The 23,122-nt window shown below is 54.0% G+C and overlaps 1 protein-coding gene across 1 annotated transcript; it reads left to right on the forward strand.

Moving 5' to 3' along the window:
- Positions 1–4,740: 4,740 nt before the first annotated feature.
- On the forward strand, positions 4,741–22,450 carry EAH_00027600 (EF hand domain-containing protein, putative; the record flags this gene model as incomplete). Its single annotated transcript, XM_013392731.1, has 17 exons — positions 4,741–5,309; positions 5,488–5,804; positions 6,176–6,632; positions 6,990–7,537; positions 8,612–8,781; positions 9,130–9,341; positions 9,746–12,077; positions 12,348–12,527; positions 12,801–14,324; positions 14,593–15,113; positions 15,443–15,956; positions 16,201–17,847; positions 18,271–18,732; positions 18,963–19,443; positions 19,847–21,031; positions 21,279–21,837; positions 22,126–22,450. The coding sequence occupies 17 exons, from the start codon at positions 4,741–4,743 to the stop codon at positions 22,448–22,450; spliced, it is 12,003 nt and encodes a 4,000-aa protein (XP_013248185.1).
- Positions 22,451–23,122: the final 672 nt, after the last annotated feature.

Here is a 23,122-nt window from a genome sequence, read left to right on the forward strand (position 1 = left end):
ATCCGGCAAGCCCCTGCTGCTGCTGTTGCTGCTGCTGCTGCTGCTGCTGTTGCTGCTGCTGCGGCTGCTGCAGTAGTAGTAGCAGTAATACCTGCCGTTGCTATTGCAGCAGCTGCTGTTCCTGTTCCTGCTGCTGCTAACTCTGTTCCTGCTGTAGCTCCTCTTGCTGCAGTACATGCAATTGCTGCTGTTGTCGATACGGTTGCCTGTGCATTGTTGCCTCTGCTGCTTCTGCTGCTGCTGCTGCAGTACGCTGGTGAAGGTGGGGAACGGGGTGCTGCTAAGCCGAGGAGACAACGCCGACTATGTGGTGATATGCGATGAGTTGCTGCCGGAGGCCCATGCCCTTAGAAAGTCGGTGGCCAGCTGTACTGTCTCCTCCTGTCTCCTACTGTCTCCTTCTGTCTTCTCTCTCCTGCGAGGCCTCTTTCTGTCTGTCTTGTGGAGTCTCTTCTTTGCTGCATTGTCTCCTTTTGTCTCATTTGTGCTGCGATGTCTCCTGGAGTCTCTTGCGGTGTCTCCTTTTGTGTTGGCTTTTCTTACGCTGTCTCCTTTTATTTAATTCAGTGTCTTTGTTTGTCTCCTTTCCCCTGAGGTGTCTCCTTTTTGTTGCGGTGTACATCTCTTGTGTCTCTTGCGGTGTCTCCTCCTGTCTTCTTTTTGCTTCAGTGTCTCCTTTTTGCTGAGGTGTCTCCTTAGTGTCTCCTTTTTGCTGAGGTGTCTCCTTTTTGCTGAGGTGTCTCCTTAGTGTCTCCTTTTTGCTGAGGTGTCTCCTTAGTGTCTCCTCGTTGCTGCGGTGTCTCCTTAGTGTCTCCTTTTCCTGCCCCCCTCTCCCACTTTCTTTTGTGTCTCTGCTTCACCCATGTCTCGTTTGTCTGTCTTTTGTTTGTCTCTTCTCCTTCTGTCTGTCTCTTTTATCTGTTTTTTGTCTCCTTGTTATGTCTCTTTTATCTCCTGTCTCCTTTTTAGTGTCTGTTGTTTTAACTGTCTCCTTTTACTATTTCACTGTCTCCTTTTTAAGTGTCTCCTTTTTAAGTGTCTCCTTTTTAACTGTCTCCTTTTTAACCGTCTCCTTTTTAAGTGTCTCCTTTTTAAGTGTCTCCTTTTTGTGTGTGTTTTAGGCGACTAGCGAATCGAAACGAAGACAAAGTGGCCGCCACACACGGACAGAAGCATGCATCTCTTGTTACACCCAAGTATGATAAAAGGAGACAGATAAATAAAGAGACAGATTAAGAGATAGATTATGAGACAAACAGAAAGAGACAGATAGAGATAGCTCAAGAGACAGATACAGAGACAGATAAAATGAGACAGATAGAGATAGATAAGGAGACAGATACAGATAGATAAAGAGAAAGATAAAGATAGAGTTAGATAGAGACAGATAGAGCAGATAGAGAGACGGAGACAGATAGAGACAGACTGAGACAGAGAAAGAGACAAATAGTCAGATAGAGACAGAAAGAAAGAAGGGACAGAAAGAGACAGATAAAGAGACGGAGACAGGAAGATATAATGAGGTAAACACTCGCGGAGCCACTGTTAGCTGCTACTGCTGCTGGTGCTGCTGCTACTGCTACTGCTGCTGTTGCTGCTGTTGCTGCTGCTGCTGCTGCTGCAGGTTTCTCTATGACTGTATCACTCGGTGGGCCCTGACGAGGCCTTCGCGACGCAACGGGCATATTGCATTTAAAGGCAAGTTGCTGCAGCAGAGCTGCAGCACGTAGCAGCAGCTCTGCTGCAGCACTTAGCAGCATGGAGACAGTTCAGGTGTCTCCTTCTCGGGTGTCTCTTTTTTGTTTGTTTTGTTTTGCTGCTGCATTTATCATGCGCTGCACCCGCCATGGGAGTGGGGACATAATTAGGATAACAAATAAATAAATAAATAAATATTTATTTATTTATTATTTTAATAAATAAAATATATACAGGTTTTGTTTATTATCAGTAGGAAACTACACAACAATAATGTAGCAGCTGTATGTCTCCTTCTCTAAGGGCATAATATATAACTACTATTATAATAATAAATATATTATTATTATTAATTATCATTATTATTATTAAAGAGAGATAGAGACAAAAGAGACAGAAGGATATTCGTCTCAGTAAGCAAACAAACAAACAGACAAACAGCAAACAGAGAAGGAGACAGAAGAGACACAGAGACAGCCTGGTGAGAGAGACAGAGACAAAAGGAGACAGTCTAAAAGTAGACAGAGACAAAGAGACAGAGAGACGCAGCAAATGCAGAGAACGAAGCCCGCATTAACTAAGAAGACGACGGAGACAGCTGTCTCCTGTCTCCTCCTCTTAACCCTTAATATGTAAATATATAGATATATTTATCTATAATATATATATATATATTTGTTTATTTAAAACAAAGTGGGAGTTCATTAAGAATGACTGCGGCGTTTGTCTCCTACAAATAAATGCAAGCAAACGCACGCTGTTGCTGCAGCACGGCGTTAGCTGCTGCTGCAGCACGGCAGCACCATTGTAGTTGCTGCTGCTAGCCGGGGCTGAGGAGTGCCTTTCTTTGCTGCTGCAGCTGCTGCTGTTGCTGCTGCTGCACGGGTTAGTCGTGCTGTTACTGACGTTGGTCCTCGCGCTGCTGCTGCAGTTATAGCTGCAAATGTTCCTGCTAGCTGTATTGCTGCTGCTGCTGCTGCTGCTGCTGCTGCATGCGTTACCGCTCCGCCTGCTGCTGCTGCTGCTGCTGCAGGTGCTGCTGCTTCACCTGCTGCTGCTGCTGCTGCTGCAGCAAAAGTTGTTGCTGCTCCGCCTACTGCTGTTGCTGCAGCAGGTGGTGCTGGTCCAGCTGTTGCTGGAGGCGCGGCTGGTAATGCTGCTGCTGCTTTACCTTGTGGTGCAGCAGCAGCAGTTGCTGCGTAGACATAATATATATTTATTTTTGCTTAGAAGATCGGCAGCCAAGCCATCCAATCGAATTCAGTAAAGGGGTTTGTTGTGATGCTTTCTGCTGCTCCGCAGTGGTTGGGGTGTATGTACACCGCAAAATTTTCTTTAGAGACCTCAAGCAGCCGAGTAAAGCCTAGGGCAGGGGATCCATTAATGCGCAGCTGTATATACACATGAGGAGGCGAAGAGAATCTGCTGGGGGGCAGCATAACAACAACTACGGGGCTGCTGCTGGAGGAGACAGGGGCCCTTCCTGCAGCAACAAGGCATCCTTTTATCTGAGACACCGTGCGAGGTAATATATCAAGAAAAAATATAAAAGGAGACCCTGGAAGCTGCAGCAACGTTGAAGAGGAGACACTTCTACCGGCCATCTCCCCAAAGGGAGAGAAACGCTCACACCCCACAGAAGCAGCAGGAACAGGCAACTGCTGCTGCTGCTGCTGCTGCTGCTGCTGTTGCTGGCTGTCTGAGGAGGCCCCAGCAGCAGCAGCAACAGGAGGTGTGTCTGTGTCTAGGTTTGTGTTGGCGTTGAGGCCTGTAGGGCTGTCCCTAAAGGGTGTCTCTCTGTTAGTAAATATGTTGTCTAAGTAAAGCAACTGAGAGAAACTACGTCTTTGCTGCTGCAGCACGGCGAAGCTGAGGGGCCCCTGCTGTCTCTCTGCTCTATAAGGATCTGTCTCCCCTGGGGGGAGTATGCGGGCCCTCCATACTTTGCGTTCAGTACCATCAGTTATTGAAAAGCTAGACGTCACCAGTAAGGAGACAGTCTCCTCCCTGACGGGGATCGTCTCCTCCCTGTTGGGGATCGTCTCCCCCGCCCCACAAGGAGTTGTGAGTTTGTACCAGAACCCAGTGGGGTCAAGGCCCCGCACAACAACGTACACCTTCTGCAGCAGCAGCCCTGCAGCAGAACCCTCAGGGGGCCCCTGAGGGGGCCCCAGCAACACGCCAGGCCCCTCAATAGCCCTAGGGAACGCATAGTGTCTCCATTCAGTTGCAGCTATTAGTGTGTCTGTAAACACTGCATTCGTAGCCCTGCTGCGCTGCAGCCTGCGGCGTGCTTCCTCGCTCAAGCCAAAGGCAACCGGCAGCAGCAGCAGGAGTACCAGCAGCAGCAGCAGCAGCAGCGGAGAGCGCTGCTGCTGCCGACGCTGGAGCGCCCCAGGGGCACCCATAAGGGCTTCGCACTCGTTTGCTGCCGTCTTTTCAGCACTCTTCTGTTCTCATGCTTCTACTACACTCACTAGCACCTGAACAGCAGCAGCAGCAGCAGCAGACGCAGACGCAGCACCAGCAGCGCAGCACCAGCAGCAGCAGCAGCAGCTGCTGCTGCTGCTGCTACAGGAACAGCAAAAGGCTGGGGAGGCTACAAGACGCCAGCAACTGGAGGCAGGGATAAGTTAATAAACGTTTTTTTAATTAATTTATTAATTTATTAATCCTATTATGCAACATTTTGTTAAAAATAGGAGAGCTAGGGGGCCCCCGCTCCGCCTAGAGGGTACAGGGGGGCCCCCCTCCGGAGCGTCGGCTGCTGCCAGTCGCTGCTGTCGCCGCTGCTGCTGCTGCTGTTGCTGTTGCTGCTGCTGCTGCTCGTGCTGCTATTGTTGCTGTTGCTGGTCTTCTCCTTCCGACTGATTAATTGATACATTTTAAGTTGTTTGTGCAGCAGCAGCTGCTGTTGCTGCTGCTGCAGCGGATGCCAAATTCGCTTAGACAGGCTGGGGGCCCCAGTTCGTCTCCTCGAGGGCCTCGTGGGGGGCCCCTGGCTTCTCATGTGTGTCTATACCTTCTTATTGTTATTTAACTATGTCTTTATCAGACTCTTTAAGTCATAGGGGCCCCCTGGGTACAGTTGGGCTATTAGGGGGCCCCCGACAAGGGCCTATAGAGGGGGCCCCCAAGGGGCCCCCCCCCGGGGTTCCTATGGAGGAGCCTCCTGAGGGGCCCCTAAAGGGGGCCCCTGCTGAGGGGGCCCCTGAGGGGCCCCCCCCCTGGCAGTGGCCTGAAGCAGTCTCCTTTGTGCTGCAGCAGCAGCTGGGGGTGTCTCCTTCGGCCTTTGCCTGCAGCACTGCAAGTGCAAGCAGCATATTGAGAGCTCTACGATTTATAGGGCGTCTGCTGCAGTTGCTGCTGGAGTCTGGGGGCCCCCCTGATGCGTCTGTAAGGAAGGGAGAGGGGGGCCCCCGGGGGCCCCCCGGTCTCCCTCCAGTACCCGCAGATCTACTGTCTCCTCGTATAAGAAAGGCTCTAGAGAGATGCTGCTCCTGCATGCAAGCAGCAGATGGGGCCCTCTGGATTGAACTAGAGCAGCTAGAGACAGAGGAGACACCCAGTTGTCACCGGCTTGCTGCCTTCCTAACAACCATCACCGCCAAGTAAACCCTAAACCCTAAACCCTACACACAAACAGTAAACCCGAAAGGGAAGCTCTACCTGTAGAATTTATAAACCCTTGCGCCTGCCAACCCCTCCCAGCGGGTTTAGGGTTTAGGGTTTGGGGTTTAAGGCTTAGAGATTAGGGTTTAGGGTTTAGGGTTTAGGGTTTGTGCTCAGGCTGAAGGCTTTAACCCCTGGCTCAGCGGCCTTCATCCCTGGAGGAGTTCGTCTAGACGAAGATGCGGCGCCTGTGCACATGTTGTTTGTGGTGTATAGACACCCCGACAGCAGCAGTAGCAGCAGCAGCAGCAGTGGGTTTGGCGGTGCAGCAGCAGCAGCAGCAGCAGCAGCAGAAGCAGCTGCTGAAGGGGGGACAGGAGACTACTTAGACAGCCAAATTCATAAACGGAGACACTTCACTGTTGCCCTCGTAAACACCTCAGGCTTCGGCCACGAGTACCACGCATTCGCAATAGAGAAATGCCCCTCCCCAGGTACGGTTTAGGGTTTAGGGTTTAGGGTTTAGGGTTTAGGGTTTGGGTTAGGTGGGTAAGGACGAGAGAGAGTGATTAGACTCTGGAAGTTAAGGGGGGTTTCTCTTCTAGGGTTTAGGGTTTATTCCTTCATGCTTCTAGGGTTTAGCGCTTTCAGAATCTAGGGATCGTAGTGCTTAGGGTTTAGTGTTTAGGGTTTAGGGTTTAGGATTTAGGGTTTAGGGTTTAGGGTTTAGAGTGTATTATTTTGGGCTTCTGGGATTTAGCGCTTTCAGGGTTTAGGGTTTAGCGCCATTAGGGTTTAGCGCCATTAGTGTTTAGGGTTTAGGGTTTAGGGTTTAGGGTGTTGTTGATGTTGTTGTTTGTTGCAGGCAGCATATTAAGAGACGCATTGCTAGTGTTAGAAGATGTACGGGGCGAACATTTGCTGCATTCGTCCTTCTGGTTTTTTGTGCTGCGGCTGCTGCTGCGCCCGTCTCCTTCGGGGCTGCACTGCCTATACACCTCAGTGCTGCCTCATTTAAACAGCAAGCCGCTCTTTCATAACTGGGTGTTAGAACCAGCAGAAGGGTCTCCACCGTCTCCTCGGGGTCTCTGGCCTCTTCTTTATAGAGATGCTGCTGCTGCTGCTGCACCCGCTGCAGCAGCAGCAGCAAAAGGCATCGTCAGTCTTGCTGCTGCAACGCAGCAGCAGCAGCAACAAATACCTAGATCCCTTGCAGCAGCTAAACCCTCTACCTTAGGCGGCTTCTGGAGACTGTCTCCTTCCCCTAGAGAGGCTGGCAGTGCTGTTGCTGCAGCAGAAGCTGCGCTGCATTTCTTGCTGCGGTACAAATGCTCTTCTGCTGCTGCTGCTGCTGCACCTGCTGCTGCTGCACCTGCTGCTGCTGCTGATGCTATTGCTGTATCTACTGTCTCTCTGTCCTTGTCTCCTTGCGTCTCTCTGTTGTATCTTTGTCTCCTTTTGCTTCTCACCTGTCTCCTTTCTTGATCTCTTCTGCTGCTGCTTGGTACTGCTGCAGCTTCTGTCTCCTTTGTGCTTCTCCTGTCTCTTTTGCTGCGCCTCCCGTTTGCTGCTGCCTCTCGCCTCACTGCATGCATTCCCCTTATCTCTGTCTGCTGGTGCAGCCCCCATATCTGCTGCTGCTGTTGCTTGTGCTGCTGTTGCTGTTGCTGCTGCTGCAGGGTTAACGGGCTCTCCGCTAGCGAAGCACTGAACTGCCGGGTGTTGCTGCAGTGGAGTCTATGCCGTCTGTTTGCTTCTCGGCTCTCCGCTCACAGCAGCAGCAGCAGCAGCAGCAGAAGGGGATATGCGTTGTCGCGCGGCAGCAACTTGCTGCTGGAGGCAGCAAGGAGACAGCTGATGCTGGAGGCGAGCTTGCGGGCGTGGCTTCAAGCCGACAGCCCCCAAGGGGGGGAGGAGCTGCAGCAGCAGCACTTCAGTCTCTTTCAAGGAGACAATTTATTTCTGCTGTCTCTACAAACAGCAAATACATCACGTGCTACTAAGGGCTTCGGCCAGGGCTCCTGCAGTTTGCATACGTCTGTCTTTATAAATCCTCTGGCGAAGCCTTCACCCCCGCAGCTGCCTGCTGCTGCTGCTGCTGCTGCTGTTACTGAGGAAGGGGGGGGCAAAGCAGCAGCAGCAGCAGCAGCAGCACGGGAGGCAGCAGAAGCAGCTGCAGCAGCAGCAGCAGCAACACCGTATAGATGCCTCGAGTTTCCTCTCTTTGGTAGCTTCAGGGTGCGAGAGATGGGTGCAGCACAAACGGCATCTGCTGCACCGCTGCAGCGGCTGCTGCTGCCTGTCGATCTTGCTGCTGCTGCTGCTGCTGTCTCTACCGTAGAAGACGCTGTGCTGCGGCTAAGAGCTGCTGTGCATGCATGCGCGCTGCTAGAGAATCAGAGAGATGTTACACCCCACTCTTATTCTTTTAAGTTTCATTTACTCTCACATCTCTTTCTTAAGGTAAATAAACAACTGTCTCTCTCTGCGCTGTCTGTCTCCTTGCTGTCTCGTTGCCGCCTCCTTGCTGTCTCCTTGCTGTCTCCTTGCTGTCTCCTTGCTGTCTCCTTGCTGTCTCCTTGCTGTCTCCTTTCCTTATCTTCCTTTGCTTGCTGCTCGCCTGTCTCTTCTGTCTCCTTGTTTGCTGCTCTTCTGTCGTGTCTGTTACCCTTTGCTGTTGCTGCCCTTGGCTTTCTGTGTCTCTCTGTCTCTCTCTTGCTGCTTCTCTGTCTCTTGCTGTCTCCTTGTGTCTCTCTCCTGCTGTCTCTATCTACCTTGTTGTCCCTCTCCCTGTCAATATATCTATCTATATATCTATGTTTGCATCTCTCTGTCTCTCTCTCGCTGTCTCTGTCTCTCTCTTGCTGTCTCTCTCTCTCTCTGCCTGCCTCTTGACGCTGCTGCAACTGCTGTTGCTGCTGCTGCTGCTGCTTGTGTTTTTAGTACGAGAGAGACGCCTATCTGTCTGTATTGGAGGGAATCTCTTTGCTTATTTGTTTGTTCATCTCTGGCTTGTGCTATTTGCGTTTGCTGCTGCTGTTCTTGCTGCTGCTGCTACTGCTGCTGCTGCTGCTGCTGCTGCTGCAGGTGCTGCCGGTGCCTCTGCCTTTAGGCAGCAGCAAGTCGGGGCCCCGCTGCTTTTGGGGGAGTGCGAGCATTGGTCGCAGCACTCAGGTAGAGTGTCTCCGTTTGCTGCTAGCAGCAACAAGACATTTTGTTTGCTGCTGCTTCTCCTTACCTAGCTGCCGCTTGTTGGATGCGCAGCGGCTGCTGGTTGCTGCTGCAGCTTGCTGCATTGCAGACAGAGTGCTGCGCCTTGCTGCTGTCGATGCTCCTTCTCCTGTCTCTCTTATCTACTCTGGTAAGGAGCCAGGAGTGGGGGGCCCCTTTGCTGTCTCTTTAGAGGGCCTCAACTCAGAGACAACTTTCATTTTACTCTCAGACCCCGAAGCAGCGACAGCCAGGACACAGGTCAGCAGCAAACTGTCTCTTTGTCCTTAGGTGTCTCCTTGTCTTTGGGTGTCGCCTTGTCTTTAGGTGTCTCCTTGTCCTTAGGTGTCTCCTTGTCTTTAGGTGTCTCCTTGTCTTTAGGTGTCTCCTTTTTTAGGTGTCTCCTTTTTTAGGTGTCTCCTTGCCCTTAGGTGTCTCCTCCTTCAGTTGTCTTTCATGCTGTGTCTCCTCCTCCTTGCCCTTTCTTAGTTTGTCTCCTTCTTATGCAGCCCCTCTTCTTCATTTAAAGTGTCTCCTCCCCCCCCCACCCCCCCCGTGTTGCTGCTACTGCTGCTGTTGCTGTTGCTGCTGCTGCTGCTGCTGCTGCAGATACTGGATTACTTGGATTCTACCGCGGTGTATGCTGGCCCTGGGCGTTTGTTATTTAACTGGGGTCGGGGACGAGTGCCTTTGGGGTTAGGAGACAGTCTCTTTCTAGATTCTTTGTGTCTCCGTCTAGCCTTCCCTCGGGGGTCTCCGCATGCAGAGAGGCTCTTCACAGGACAGCAGCAGGAGATGCTCGAGCTGCTGCCAGAGCTGCGGTGCTTTAGAGATATTTGCTGCTACATTAAGACGCTCATCAGCGACCCCCCCGCAGATAAGCTGCCCCCTCTAAGGCGCTGGGCCTCTTCGGACGCCCTCTTACACTGGAGGCAAGCACCCCTTCAAAATTATGTCTCTAAATATGTCTCCTTCGTCTCTGTCTGTCTCTATAGGTGTCTCCTTTGCTTCTGTCTGTCTCTATAGGTGTCTCCTTTGCTTCTGTCTGTCTCTAAAGGTGTCTCCTTTGTCTCTGTCTGTCGTTATAAATGTCTGTTATTATTCTCCTTTCTCTCTCTAATTGTCTCCTTTACTCGCTTTCTTTCTCCAATGTGTCTCCTTTAGTCTGCAGCAGCAGCAGCAGCAGCAAAGTGATGATATGTTTGTTTTTTGTTGCATGCTGCAGCGCGGACGAGGAGAAGAACGGTGTGCTGCATGTTGGTGTCTCCGCCTTTGGGGGCCTGCAGCTGGATCTGTCTCCTCCGAGCAGCAGCAGCAGCAGCAAGGAGACAAAGAAGAGACACCGTGGGGCCTTGCAGCGTCTCTTTACAGGTTGGTTCTCAGGATCAGAGAGTAGAAGGGGCCGTTTCTCTTTAGCAGATCCCAGTAACTTGCTGCAGGGATTGCTGCCTGCAGCAGCAGCAGCAGCAGCAACAGCAGCAGCAGCATCCAGCGACGTGTCTCTCTCCGAGGAAGATGTGCTGCACCTAAAGTGTCTCCCTTCATTTGGAGGCCGTCTACCTGCATCAGATGCAGAGCTGCTGCTGCAGTTTCTTACTGCACCCTATCTAAGAGTGCCGCTGCTGCTGCAGTTCTTTGGTGAAGGGGCCCGGGCGGAGACACTTTGCTGCCCCATCCTGCAGCAGGTCCTTGCTGCTGCTTTGTTTGAGCCTTGGCATTTCCAGCAGTCTCCTGCAGCAGCAGCAGCAGCTGCTGCTGCTGCTGCCGCTGCTGCAGGCGGATCGGCTTCTGCAGCTGCAGCAGCAGCAGCAGCTGCTGCTGCTGCTGCTGCAGGAGGGGGCTGTGATGTTGCACCCCCACCCTCCCGAGAGTGTCTCTCTACCCCGGTGGGGTTGTTGTTTAATGAATTGCTGCTGTCTCCTCAATCTGTTCTGGATGCGCTGGAGAGTCTCCTTGATGCAGCCTTAGAGAAGAATACAGGCTCGCACACTTCTGCTGCTGCTGCTGCGCTGCTGTTCGTGCTGCGCCTTACTGCCCATGTCCTTAGCTACATCAGGTGTATCCTCAGACACCGCAGCTACTGGCAAGACGGCTGGCAACCGATCCCGATCCCTTCACCGAATATGCAGCAGGAGCACCTGCAGCAGCAGCAGCAGCAGCAGCAGCAGCAGCAGCAGCAGCAGGTGCAGCGCGCAATGCTACTAGGGACTGCTGCTGAAAAGGGGCCAAGCGGCGTCTCTCCGTCCCCAGGGGAAGGTGCCAACAGCAACGGCAACAGCAGCAGCAGCAGCAGCAGCAGCAGCAGCAGCAGCAGAGTGTCTGGGTGCGGGTTTGCTGCAGCAGTTCGTGGTTTAGATTGCAGCTTGGAGACAGCAGAAGTGCTGCAGAAGTATTTAGATAGATTGAGCCGTCGGGTGTATGGTGAGGTGAAGCATTTGCTTCAGCGGTGGGTTGAGAGAGCGCTGGATTGCTGCGACTTAGCTGCTGCTTGTCGCATGCATTTTCATTTGCTGCTGCTGCTGAAGGATGCACTCTGGGAAGATCTAAACCTTCAGGTTGTAACGGAGACTGTCTCCTCTTTATTTTTTTTGTTTGCTCACCACCCCTTTGCAGCAGACCTGCCGGGCAGCCCCCTCTCGCTGAACCTCGTGCAGCAGCAGCAGCAGCAGCAGCAGCAGCAACAGGGGGTGAGCCGCAGCAACAGCAGCAGCAGCCATCCAGGGGGGCCCGGCGGTCGCAGCGGGCTGGCGCTGGGAGGCGATGCTGCAGCAGCAGCAGGGTCTGGAGAGACCGCAGCAACAGCAGCAGCAGCAGAACCTCTAGGCTTCTCGGATGCCGAGATATTCCAGCTGCTGCAGCAGCAACGTTTGCTGCTAATTCGATGGCTAGACCTTCACCCAGAGGCTGCGGGGACAGTTTTAGAGACAGCTATTCAGACTGTTACATTCTCGGGGACCTCCATGAGCGCAGGCCGTGCAGCAGCAACAGCAACGGCAACAGCAATTGCTGCTGTTGCTGCTGCTGAACAAGCAGCAGCTGCTGACTTCTCCACCTCAGCAAATTGCATCTCCCTGGAAACACCAGTAGCAGCAGCAAAACCAGAAACAGCAGCAGCAGCGGCAGCAGCAGCAGCAGCAAGAGGAATGAAAGCTGCAGCAGCTGTGACAAGACAATGGCGCGCTGTTGGTGGCCTTGGTGTCTCCGGCAGATACATCCCTGCTGCTGCTGCTGCTGTTGAAGACGCTGAAGGTCTGGCGACAGGAGAAGACACCCCAGCTTCTGGCTTAGCTGCTGCTGCTGCTGGTGCTGCTGCTGCCTCAACGGGAGAGGAGGACGAGCAGCAGCAGCAGCAGCAGCAGCAGCACAAGTCGTCAGAAGGAGTGGGGCTGCTGCGCGGAGCAGTGGTAGCGATGCATGCAGCAATGAAGCGCAGCACTATGAAGCTGTTAGGTGGGGAGACACCCCACCAGCCAGCAGCAGCAGGGCAAGCAGCTGCCTATGCAGAGTATTTGAAGGCCTCTCTGGCGATGAAGTCCGAGGTCCAGGCCAACTTACAAGTGTGCCTTTGCTGCTGCTGCTACTGCTGCAATTGCTGCTGCTGCTAGTGCTGCTGCTATTGCTGCTGCTGCTGTTGTATTGCTGGTGCTGCTGCTGCTATTGTTGCTGTTGCTGCTGTTGTATTGCTGCTGCTGCTATTGCTGCTGTTGGCGGAGCTGTTGCTGCCGTTGCTGTTGCTTCTGCTGCTGCTATGTTTTATGCATACATAGATGAACGCTGCTGCGTCTTATGGTTGTTTGCTGCTGCATGCGCCTTTGTGGGGTGTACAGACAGCTGAGCTGTCTCTGCGGCAGAACCACATGCAGCTGCTGGGTTCGTGGGCCAATGGGTTTAAAGATTTTCTTTGTCTCTTCGGCCCCGTCACTCGGCTGTCTCCTCTGCAAACTGCTATTGTTGAGGAGACACCTGAACGTCTCTGGCTTAGGCTCTTGGGTCTAGACCACGACTTAGTCAGGCGCCACTATCACAATCTCCTCGCGAGCTAGCTAGCTAGCTAGCTAGCTAGCTAGCTAGCTAGCTAGCTAGCTAGTTACTCAGCCAGGCACTTAGTTAAACAGACAAGCAGACAGCTAGCTAGGCAGATAGCTAGACAGATTGGTAGACAGCTAGCTGAGCATGTAGCTAGCTAGCTAGACATAGACAGATAGCTAGACAGCTAGCTAGTAGTCCTCTATGCATTGGTTCTCTGTCTCTATTTGTGTTACTTTGGGGTGTATCTGCAGGTCCGGTGGAGCCGAAGTGTCTCCTTTTTATCAACAACTGATTTGCTGCGATCTGCCTTCCCCCGGCAATACCGCGTGGGCAGCAGCAGCTGCTTTGAGGCTGAGGAGGCGTGGGTGTCTCCTCGTGCTGCTACATTCTTCTCTAGACATTTTGTTGGGGCTCAGGTGTACGTACAGCGCCCCCCTAGGCTGAGGGGACTGCAGGCAGCACACCAACTCTTTGGAGACTGGAAGCGAGGCGTCACACGTCGTGCTGCTGCTGCTGCTGCTGCTGCTGCTGCTGCTGTGACCACAAAAACAGCAGCAGGAACAGCAGCAGAAGCAGCAGCAGAAGCAGAAGCAATGCAGCAAGACGGAAGCAAACTACAGACATGTGACACAGACGAGGGCACCATGTCTCCTGTCTCTACCGAGGAGGATGCTACCAGCAGCAGCAGCAGCAGCATCAACAGTAGCGGCAGCATCATGCGCTTCTGCGTGTGGGTCCCTGACGTGTCTCCGCTGGAGACGAACGATCCCAGGGAGCTGCTGCCAGTGGAGGCAGCGGGGCCGGTGGAGTTGAAGGTCCTTTCAGAGGCCTTTGAGGCCCAAGCTGCTCGCGGGCCTGATGAGGCGCCGACGGTTGCCTGTGCGTACACTGCTGCTGCTGCTGCTGCTGCTGTTGCTGCTTCTGACTCTGCCGTTGCTGATGCTGCTTCTGGTTCTGTTGCTGCTGATGCTGCTTCTGGTTCTGTTGCTGCTTCTGTTGCTCCTGCTGTCTTTTTTGCTTCTGTTGCTGATGATGCTGTTGCTGCTGCTGCTGCTGTTTGTAAACTGCAGCACGACAGGCCCCTAGACTCTGTTGCTGTTGCTGCTGCTGCAGCAGCAACAGCTGCTGCTGCTATGCTTTGTTGCGGCCTTCTATCTCCTATTCAGTGCATGCATGGTGTACTGTCTTTGTGTTTGGTTTGCTGTCGTGCAGCTGCGCTGTTGACGAGCGGCGTAGCAGCAGCAGCAGCAGCAGCAGCAGCAGTATCTGGTGGTGGGGGGCCCCCCGGGGAGACAGCTGCTGAGGGACGGCCTGCCAGTTTAAAAGAAGTTGTTTTTCTAAGGAGTCCCCCAGTGGTGTTTGTGTTTGACTTGGTAGAGAGCGGGCGTCAGGTGTATAGGCAGCTTTGCTTCTCTTCTTCTCTTCGTTCATCGTTTGATTGCTGCACGACAAAGAGGCTCTCGCCTCCCTCTGAGGAGACACCTTCAGAGGCCCCTGAGCTTGCAGCAGGCTCCATGTACACTGCACCAGACCTGGGTCTTGCTTCAGAGGACGACATAGCAACAGCAGCTGCTGCTGTTGTTGCAGGCGGCAGAGAGGACGCTGCTGCAGCAGCAGCAGCAACAGCAGCAGCAGCAGCAGCGAGAGAAGCAGGCCTTCAGCAGGCCTCTTCAGGCCCAGATGCAAAGGGCCTCTTTGCTCCTTCTCTAGTAGTTGCGAGGCGTAGGGGCCCCGGGGGCCCCCGTGAGATGTATATACCTTCTCGCCATCTCCGGGTGCGTTAAGGGGGTCTGGAGACAGCATAATTATATGTCTTTCTCTCTTCTCTAAGCATCATAAAGAAGGCCTTCTATGTCTTCCGCTCTGCGGGCAACGCGACCTCCTGGTGTTGTGGGGTCGTGGGAATCGTGTGGGGCTTTGTAGGATCGGCCGATCCCGCCTCCCGCAGCATCCTGCGTATGTGTGTATGTCCATGTGTATATATATATGTGTGTGTATGTGTGTATGTCTCCCTGCTGCTGCTGCTGCTGCTGCTGTGTGCAGGGTCTGCTTCCTTTCTGTCTGCTGGAGGACTTTGAGTTTTGGTTATGTGAAGAGCTGTCTCTTCTCACTGGCTATCAGCGCCCTCAAGCAGCAGCAAAAACCCTCAATCCCTTTCGGCTGTATGTACACCTCATTCATACAGCAGAGGGGACAGGGCTCTGTGCAGAGGCGAGCGCTATTGTGCGGAGAGTAGGCCTCAAGCCCCGCAAGCAGCAGGCGTCTAAGACAGCTGCCACCTTCAGCAGCAGCAGCAGCAACAGCAGCAGCAACAGCAGCAGCAGCAGCAGCAGGTGTTACCCGGAGGATGAGGAGGATCCTAGTGCGCCGGAAGAGACACTTGTGAATCTGCTGCTAGCGCCTGAAGGGTCTCCTGTCTCTCATCTAAGAGACAGTCTCCTTAGAGTGGAGGCCCTCAGCCACATTCTTGTCTGGACCAGAGCAGCAAGGAGACCCCACACCCCACAAGACACAGACGCCCTCTCCTGCGATGCTGGGAGTATAGATGCGATTGAGCTGCCACGGTAAGATCCTCTCCTGCTGCAGCAACTGCTGCTGCAGCAAATTATGCTGCTGAGACTGCCGCTGTTGCAGATGATGATGCAGTAACTGCTGCAGCAGCACATGATATTGCTGCTACTCCTGCTGCAGGCGCAGGACAAGTAGTGTTTGTATCGTATCCCAGGTTGAGCGGTGCTTTCTGCTGCAACTGCTGCAGCAGCAGCTGCTGTATTTGAAGAGGGGCAGCAGATACACAAGAGGGGGCCTCACTGACGCTGTGGGGAGCGTTGAGGTGCCTATACACCTGAAACACAAAGCAAAGCCCTTGTCTTCTGTCTCTGTCTGCATGCAGCCTGGGCGTCTCCTTTAAGGCGGTGCGAATGCCTCAGCGTTCCTCCGCCCCCCAGCAGCAGCAGCAGCAACAGCAACAGCAACAGCAGCAACAGCAGCAACAGCAGCAGGGCCCGCAGGTGAAGCTGGTGTGCGAGCAGCATGCGGGGCTGTTTTTAGCTTCTGGAGACATCTTGAGGTCTCCTCTTGCAAGTCGGGTGCTGCAGGGCTTGCAGCCATCTTTGCTGCTAACGAACGATGAAGGAGAGCTGTTTGTTCTTCTTGCTGCTCTTAATAAACCCCTGAGAGTATTGCATAACCCCTTGGCTAGGCATTTGCTGCTGGGCCCAGAGGAGCTCGCAGCAGCAGCACCCACTGCATCCCCTGTCGCTGCTGCTGCTGCCGCTGCGGCGGCGGCGGCTGCTGCTGCTGGGAATGCCGCTGCTACTGCTGCTGAGGCGCTCTCCCTCAACCCCTGGGCTGCAGCACAGAGACAACGCGAAGCCGATCAACGGCTGCTGCAGCAGGCAGACCTTGTGAGAAAGAGAGCACCAGAGGGTGTGGGGTTTGGTGTATCCTTGTTGTTATAAAGCTGCTGCTGTCTCCTCTAGTGCCTCCTTTCTCTGGGCAGGACGAAGCGCTTGTGGGGAGGGGGAGCTGCTGCTGCGCATACACCTGAATTATGCTGGTGCGGGTGGGTGATGTAGAGTGTCTCCATGTCTCCTTCTGCTGCATGTTGCGGGTCTGCTGCTGCTGCTGCTGTTGCTGCTGTCTCTTCAGGTGCTGGATGCGGTGTCTCCTGAGGTAGTGTTTGATCCGTGCGACAGCAGTTGGGTCTCTTCTTTTTCTGGTGCTCGGCACTGTCTCTGCAGCTTGCATGCATCTCGCTCCTTTCTCTTTATCCCCACAGTTGCTGCTGGGCTGTATGTGCTGCTGCTGCGATATCTCAACCGCCAGTTTGAGGCATTTTGCACCCTTGCGGATTCTCTGTCTCTTTCGGAAGAAGACGGAGACACCAGCAGCAGCAGCAGCAGCAGCAGCAGGGGGAATGCAGCAACAGCAGCAGCAGCAGCAGCAACAGCAGGGGAAGAAGCAGAGATGTGGAGACACATTAATGCTGTCATGGGCCGATGCCCTGACCCTCATCCGGATGCTGTTGCTGCTCGTCTGCGTCTGTGGCTCGCAGCAAACCGTCAGGGTCTAACTGCTCACCCAGCAGCAGCAGCAGCAGATCTCCAGCAGCAGCAGCAACAGCAGCAGCAGCATCAGGAGCGCGAGGGTAGCGGCAGTAGCACCAAGCCAAGCAGCAGCACCAGCAGCAGCACCAGCATCCGCGGCAGCACCAGCAGCAGCAGCAAGTGGGGACGCTCTTCTCGAAGTATGCAGTGGACGAAGCGTTTTGGGGGTATATTAAATAGGCCTTGGGGAGTAGGGCGATCCCCGGAGTCCCTTCCGGGTGTCTCTGTGGGGTGCCGCCGTGCTGCACGCATTGATTCTGCTTGGCCTCTTGCGCAAGACATCCTTGCGTATGTAAGGAGACACCCCTTTGTCTCCTCTGCTTGTCGTCTCCCCCTATCAGAGGAGCTTGAGCTGCTGCGCCTGTGTCCCTCCAGCCACCAGTCTATAGCAGAGGTAGCAAACCGACAGGCTGTGCTGGAGGCGCTGCTGCAGCAGGACAATGCTGCTGCTGCTGCTGCTGCAGCAACAGCAGCAGCAGGAACGGCAACAGCAGATGGAACGGATGGAGCTTCGCTAAAGTGGGATCGATCGATCCCCAGGGCCCCAAAGGAAGGAGGAGACAGGGAGCGGCTGCGTTTGCTGCTGTCTGTAGAGGGGGCACAAGCAGTGCGGGTGGTGTCTCCTTCCCTACCTCCTGTTGAAGACTTCGATGCTGTTGAAGACATTACGGCCCTTGCTCCTTTAACTTGCATCTCTACGCTAGTAGATGCATGCGGGGGGTCTCTGGTGTACAGACGGCCGGAAGAGGAGACACTTAGAGGAGCGGAGGGTCTTGAGTTTATTAGCAAGACAATCGAGCGAGGTGTGAAGACAGCAGATTTCTTGCTGCTTTACGAGCTGCTAACAGACTGTCTCCCTCTTCGGGTGTCTCCAGGAGAAGCCCCGCGTCTGTGGGGCGCGCTGCTGCTGCGGTGTCTCCCCACCTGGGAGCTGCGCAGCAAGAGCCGTCTCATATCTATCTTGCGGTTGCTGCTAGCAAACCCACATCTTGCGGGCAGCTTCCCTAAGCTGCAGGAAGAGAAGAGACTTAAGCTGCCTCTGGGGCTTGCTCTCCGGTCTCCTGAGCCTCTCCAGCAGTTGTTTAGAGATATCAGCACTGCTTTTACTCATCTTAGAGACACTGCGCAGCTAAGGATGCCTCCAGTGCTGCCAGAGGGGCTGCTGGGGACCCCCCCTGACTCCACAGCAGTAAGAGAGAGGGCCTCGCGGTGTCTCCTCTACTGTCTCTCTTCCTCTGTCTCCTTCTCCTGCTATACCTCCTTCACTGTCTCTTTTGTTCAGAATCACTCTGCTTCCTTTGTCTCCTCCCCGCTGTCTCCAGCTGCTTCTGTCTCTTCTTCTGTCTCCTCTACTGTCTCCTTACCGCCTCCTTGTTGTCTCGGCTACTGTCTCCTTTGCTGCCTGCTCAATGGCCCCTTACTGTTTCATTGTTCGCCCAGCTGTTTACTGTCTGCGTGCTGGCGTCTCTCTGTCTCCTTAAGCGTCCCCTCAAGTGTCTCCTTACTGTCTCCTCAGCTGTCTCCTCAGCTGTCTCCTTACTGTCTCCCTAACCGTCCCCTCAACTGTCTCCTTACTGTCTCCTTACTGTCTCCTTACTGTCTCCTTCCTCAGGTGTTTGGGCCTTCCCACTGGACTCGGCGTTTCCTTGTGTCTCCTCGAGCAGCAGATTGCTCTTGCGAGAGGCGTTTGCTGCTGCCTGTAGACGGGGCGCAGTATGCACCCGTGATGGAAGCAGCAGCAAGTCTTGCTGCTGCTGGTGCTGCTGCTGTTGGTGCTAGCGGCAGCAGCAGCAAGACGCAGGAGGAACTGCTGCAGGAGGCGCGGGCAGCAGCAGCAGCAGCAGCACGAGAGGTGGTTGTGGGGCCCGAGCTGCTGGGTGCCCTTATAAGGAGGCCTTTAGAGACAGTTGTTGGGAGCTCTCTTATCTGTTATGATGCTGCTGCTGCTGCTGCAGAGGAGACACAACAGGGGCGTCTCCCTTTTGATTTGTCTCTTGATCCTGTCTCCAAGACGGGAATAGGCAAGAGGACAATTCAAAGACTCCGCAAGGAAGTAGCAGCAAACGCTAAAAAGGTGCTTTTGCTGCTGCCGCTGCTGCTGCTTTTGTTGCTGCTGGGGCTGCTTGTGCTGCTGCTGTTGCTGCTGCTGCTGCGCGTGGTTGATAGCGTTTCCTGCTGCTTCTCTTGGGCTGTTGTTTGTGTAACAGCTCTGGTGCTGCAGCTGTTGCTGTTGCTGCTGCAGCAGTTGCGGCAGCAGCAAATGCGTGCGTGGGGTGTACATGTGGTGTATTGCATGCGTTTCAGCAGCAGGAGGCATCTTGCCGTCTGTGTCTCTCTGGATTTCGTCGTGAAGAGATAGCTAGTTTGCTGCTGTCTCCTCGTTCTCTTGCTGCACGTGTCTCCGATTTAGCTGCGCTGCGGCAGCGGCTGCTGCAGACCTTTATGCAAGATGGCCGCTTCACTGAGAGGGGTATTCGTCTCCTTCAGGCATTGGTGTCCCACGTGCACGGCCTTGACGTGCAGCAGCAGCAGCAGCAGCAGCAGCAGCAACAGCAGCAGCAGCAGGGAGAGCGGCAGGAGTTGCTGCTGGCAGCAATGCAGCACCAAGAGGATATTGAAAGAAATTGCCTCAGCTCGTACAAACTCAGCTGCATGCAGTGGGCCCATGTACTAGGGCGAGCAGCAGGGACAGAAGCAACTGTCTCCTTTGAGGCTCTAGTGTCTCTTTCTATGTCGCAGCACGGGGAGGAGACCCTGCTGCTGCTCAACCCTTTCCTCACACCTCGTAAGCTGTGCCCCTTCCTCCTGCTGCTGCTGCAACTGCTGCTGCAGCGGCTGCTGGTGCTGCTGCTGGTACTGCAGCGCCTTGTGCTGCTGCTGTTGGCGTTGCCGCTGCTGCTGCGCTAACTGTGGGGCTGCGGATCCGGCTGGAGCTGCAGCAAACAGCACCAAGCAGCAGCAGCAGCAGCAGCAGCAGGTTGTGCTACCTATAGTAGTAGATCTTTTCCCCGGAACGCCGGCCAGTGAAAGGGCAGCTGCATGCATATGAGAGTATTAAACAGAAGGAGACTGCTTCTGCTGCTGCTCCTGCTGATGCTGCTCCTGCTGCTGCTCCTGCTGATGCTGCTCCTGCTGCTGCTGCTGCTCCTACTGCTGCTGCTGCTGCTGCTGCTGCTGTGTCTCTGCAGAGATGGTTCGGGATATCTTTAGCCTTGTGGGGGCCGTCATGCTGTCAGTCAATCGCCGGGCGCAGGTCTGCCGCTGTCTCCAGGGGACACTCGAGTTGATGCAGCTGCTTAAAACCTTCTCTACTCGTGCAAGAGCAGCTGCAGAGGAAGATAGAAAGCCGCAGCACGTGCAGCAGCAGCAGCAGGTGCAGCAGCAGGTGCAGCAGCAGCAGCAGATGCTGCTGCAGCCGAGGTTCCCAGAAGGGTCGGATGCAAAAGGCGGGGCAGCAGCTCAAGCTGCTTCCCTGGGTGCAGCATTACCAGCAGCAGCAGGGACAGCAGCAGCAGCAGCAGATGTGGGCCCTGCAATGAAGAAACTCTTGTCTCAGGCTGTCCCTGCGCTGCACATGAAGGCTCAGTCTGTAGCAGAGCTAGTAAGCAGCGGGAGGCACTTCATGCAGGAGCTGTCTCCGGAGACAGCTGCTGCTGCTGCTGCTGCTGCTGAAAGGAGTAGCTGTACTGCTGCTGCTGCTGCCGTACCGTTGAGCCCGGGTGGTGAGACAGCCGCTGGTGAAGCATGGGGGAGCAACAGCAGCAGCAACAGCAGCAGCAGCAGCAGCAGCATGGCAGCTGGAGCGTGTTTTGACCCTCGTTATTTGGTGTTTGAGTTTGCATATAGTTTGCTGCTGCGGCGGGCTCAGGTGCTGCTGCTGCAGCAGTTTCGTTCGAGTGTACAGGCAGGTTTGTCTTGCTGCCAGCAAATGATCATGGGGGCAGGGAAGACAACCGTTGTAGCACCGCTGCTAGCTTTGCTGCTTGCTGATGGGCAGCAGCTTGTTGTCTCTGTAGTCCCTCCTTCTTTGCTGCCCTTCTCTTGCTGCGCTCTTCGGGAGAGGTTCAGCGCTATCTTTCAGAAGAATGTCTTCGTTCTTTCATTTTGTCGTGAAGATGTTTTGTCTCCTGGGCTGTACATGAAGCTGCTGCAGATAAGAGACAGCCGAGGAGTGGTCGTCACCACCCCTGCAGCAATCAAATCCTTGCTGCTTAAGGCCCTCCATCTAATGCATTTCTTGCAAGCCGCTGCAGCAGAGACTGCAGCAAAGGGGACGCTTAAGAAAAGTATTTCTGCTGTTGAAGCAATCGGTGCATCTCATCTCCGCAAGCTTCAATCGCAACTCTCCAGGCTCCTTAGAATGCCCAGAGCCGGTCCGCAAATATACTGTCTCCTTCTCTGTCTCCTTCTTCACTGCCTCCTTTTCTGTCTCCTTTTCTGTCTCCTTCTCTGTCTCCTTCTCTGTCTCCTTCTTCACTGTCTCCTTTTCCGTCTCCTTCTCTGTCTCCTTTTCTGTCTCCTTCTTTGTCTCCTATTCTGTCTCCTTTTTTGTCTCCTTCTCTGTCTCCAGCAGCAGCAGCAGCATATCTGTGCATAATCTATGATATGATATTTGTGCAGCATCGGGTTCATCTCTGGACGACATGGAGTCAGGAGCAGCAGCAGCAGCAGCAGCAGCTTCTTCTTCTTCTTCTTCTTCATCATCTATTCTTACAGAGCAGCAGCTACGCAGCTGCCGCCGTGAATTAGATATGTCTTTGAGGGTATTGGAGTTATTTAAGTCCGGCATTTTAATTGTTGATGAGATCGACGAAGTGCTGCACCCTCTTAAGAGCGAGCTGCACTGGCCTATGGGTCAGAGACAGCCCTTAGACTTCACTGCTGCTCCTGGGGATGTCTCCCTTGCTGCATCTACATCTTCTGCATCTGCTGCTGCTGCTGCTGCTGCGCAGCAGCAGCAGCAGCAGCAGATCCAGCAGATGCAGACGCAGCAACAGCAGTCTGCTGCTGCTGCTGCTGCTGCAGCAGCAGCAGCTGGTGCTGCTGCTGCAGGAATCTCTGAACCCCTTATCTCCCCCAGGCAAATAGAAGAGCCGCTGCTGTGGCTGTTCTGCAGCGAAGAAGGCATGCGGTGGCAGCTCCCCTGGTTTCTGCTAGACCCTATCTTCTATTTCTACACGTAAACCCTAAACCCTAAACCCTAATCTAAACCCTTATTTCTAAACCCTTATCTCTAAACCCTTATTTCTAAACTCTTAAACCCTCAATCCATTCCAAACACTGAGGGATCGAGGCTTAGGCTGGAGGGTCTAGGGTTCAGTATTAGGGGTTTAGGGTTTAGGGTTTAGGGTTTAGGGTTTAAGATGGTTATAGCAGCTCTGCTGAGGTGTACTGGCAGGTGAGCAGCAGCAACAGATGGTCGTTTTGCTGCTGCATTTTGCTGCTGCATTTTGCTGTTTGTGTGCAGCGGGAAGATAACTGTCTCTTGTACAGGGACAGCAGAGACGTGGCGTTTGTTGGGTTTGCTGCGGCAGCAGCTGCAGCAGGGAGTGCAGCAGAAGGTGCTGCAGCAGAGTCCGCATTTGCTGCTGCTGTCTCCTTCTTGGTATCACGACAACCTCAAGCCGCTGCTCGCCTCCTGGCTCTGTCTCTTCTTTAAAATAAAAAAGATTAAGGGAATAACGCAGCAGCAGCAGCAGCAGTACATCGTGAGTCTACAACAGCAGCAGCAAAAGGAGACAGCTGCTGAAGACAGCAGCAAACGCACCAGCAAATGCTGCTTCGGTTGCTAGGAGGAGACACGCGAAACTAGCAGAGACACAGTAGAGACAAACAAGAGACAATTAGCAGTACACGTACAATTGGCGCATGGCGAATGTGTCTCCTTGCTGCAGCAGCAGCAGCAGCAGTGTGTCTCCTTGCTGCAGCAGCATGAATGTGTCTCCTTGCTGCAGCAGCATGAATGTGTCTCCTTGCTGCAGCAGCACGAATGTGTCTCCTTGCTGCACCAGATGTATCTCTGCGCGTGTGCGTGTGTGTGTGTGGCGTTGCGCTGCTGCTGCTGCTGCTGCTCCTGCTGCTGCAGCTGCTGCCGCTGCACATATGCCCTTCGAATTCAGCGGCAGGGTTTGCAGGAGACAGCGGAGGAGACATTTATACGGATTTGTTTGCTGCTGTAGAGAGACTGCCAGACAATCATCTGAAGACCCTCAACATAGCTAGAGAGTGGTTGTGCTCTTTGCTGCCTCATGTGCTGCAGAAGACAAACCGCGTTAAGTAAGACAACTGTCTCCTGGCTCTGTCTATTCATCTTACTTGCTGTGTCTCTTCCTCCCAACTGTCTCCTTTTGCTGTCTTCTTCGTCTCTCAGCTGTCTCCTGTTGTGTGTCTCTCCCTCCCAGCCGTCTCTCCCTCTGTTTCTCTGTTTTTAAGCTGTCTCCTTTTGTTTGTGTCTCTTTATCTGT

The sequence above is a fragment of the Eimeria acervulina genome, genomic scaffold (genome assembly GCF_000499425.1).
Source record: "Eimeria acervulina Houghton genomic scaffold, Eah_scaff238, whole genome shotgun sequence".
Lineage (NCBI taxonomy): Eukaryota > Apicomplexa > Conoidasida > Eucoccidiorida > Eimeriidae > Eimeria > Eimeria acervulina.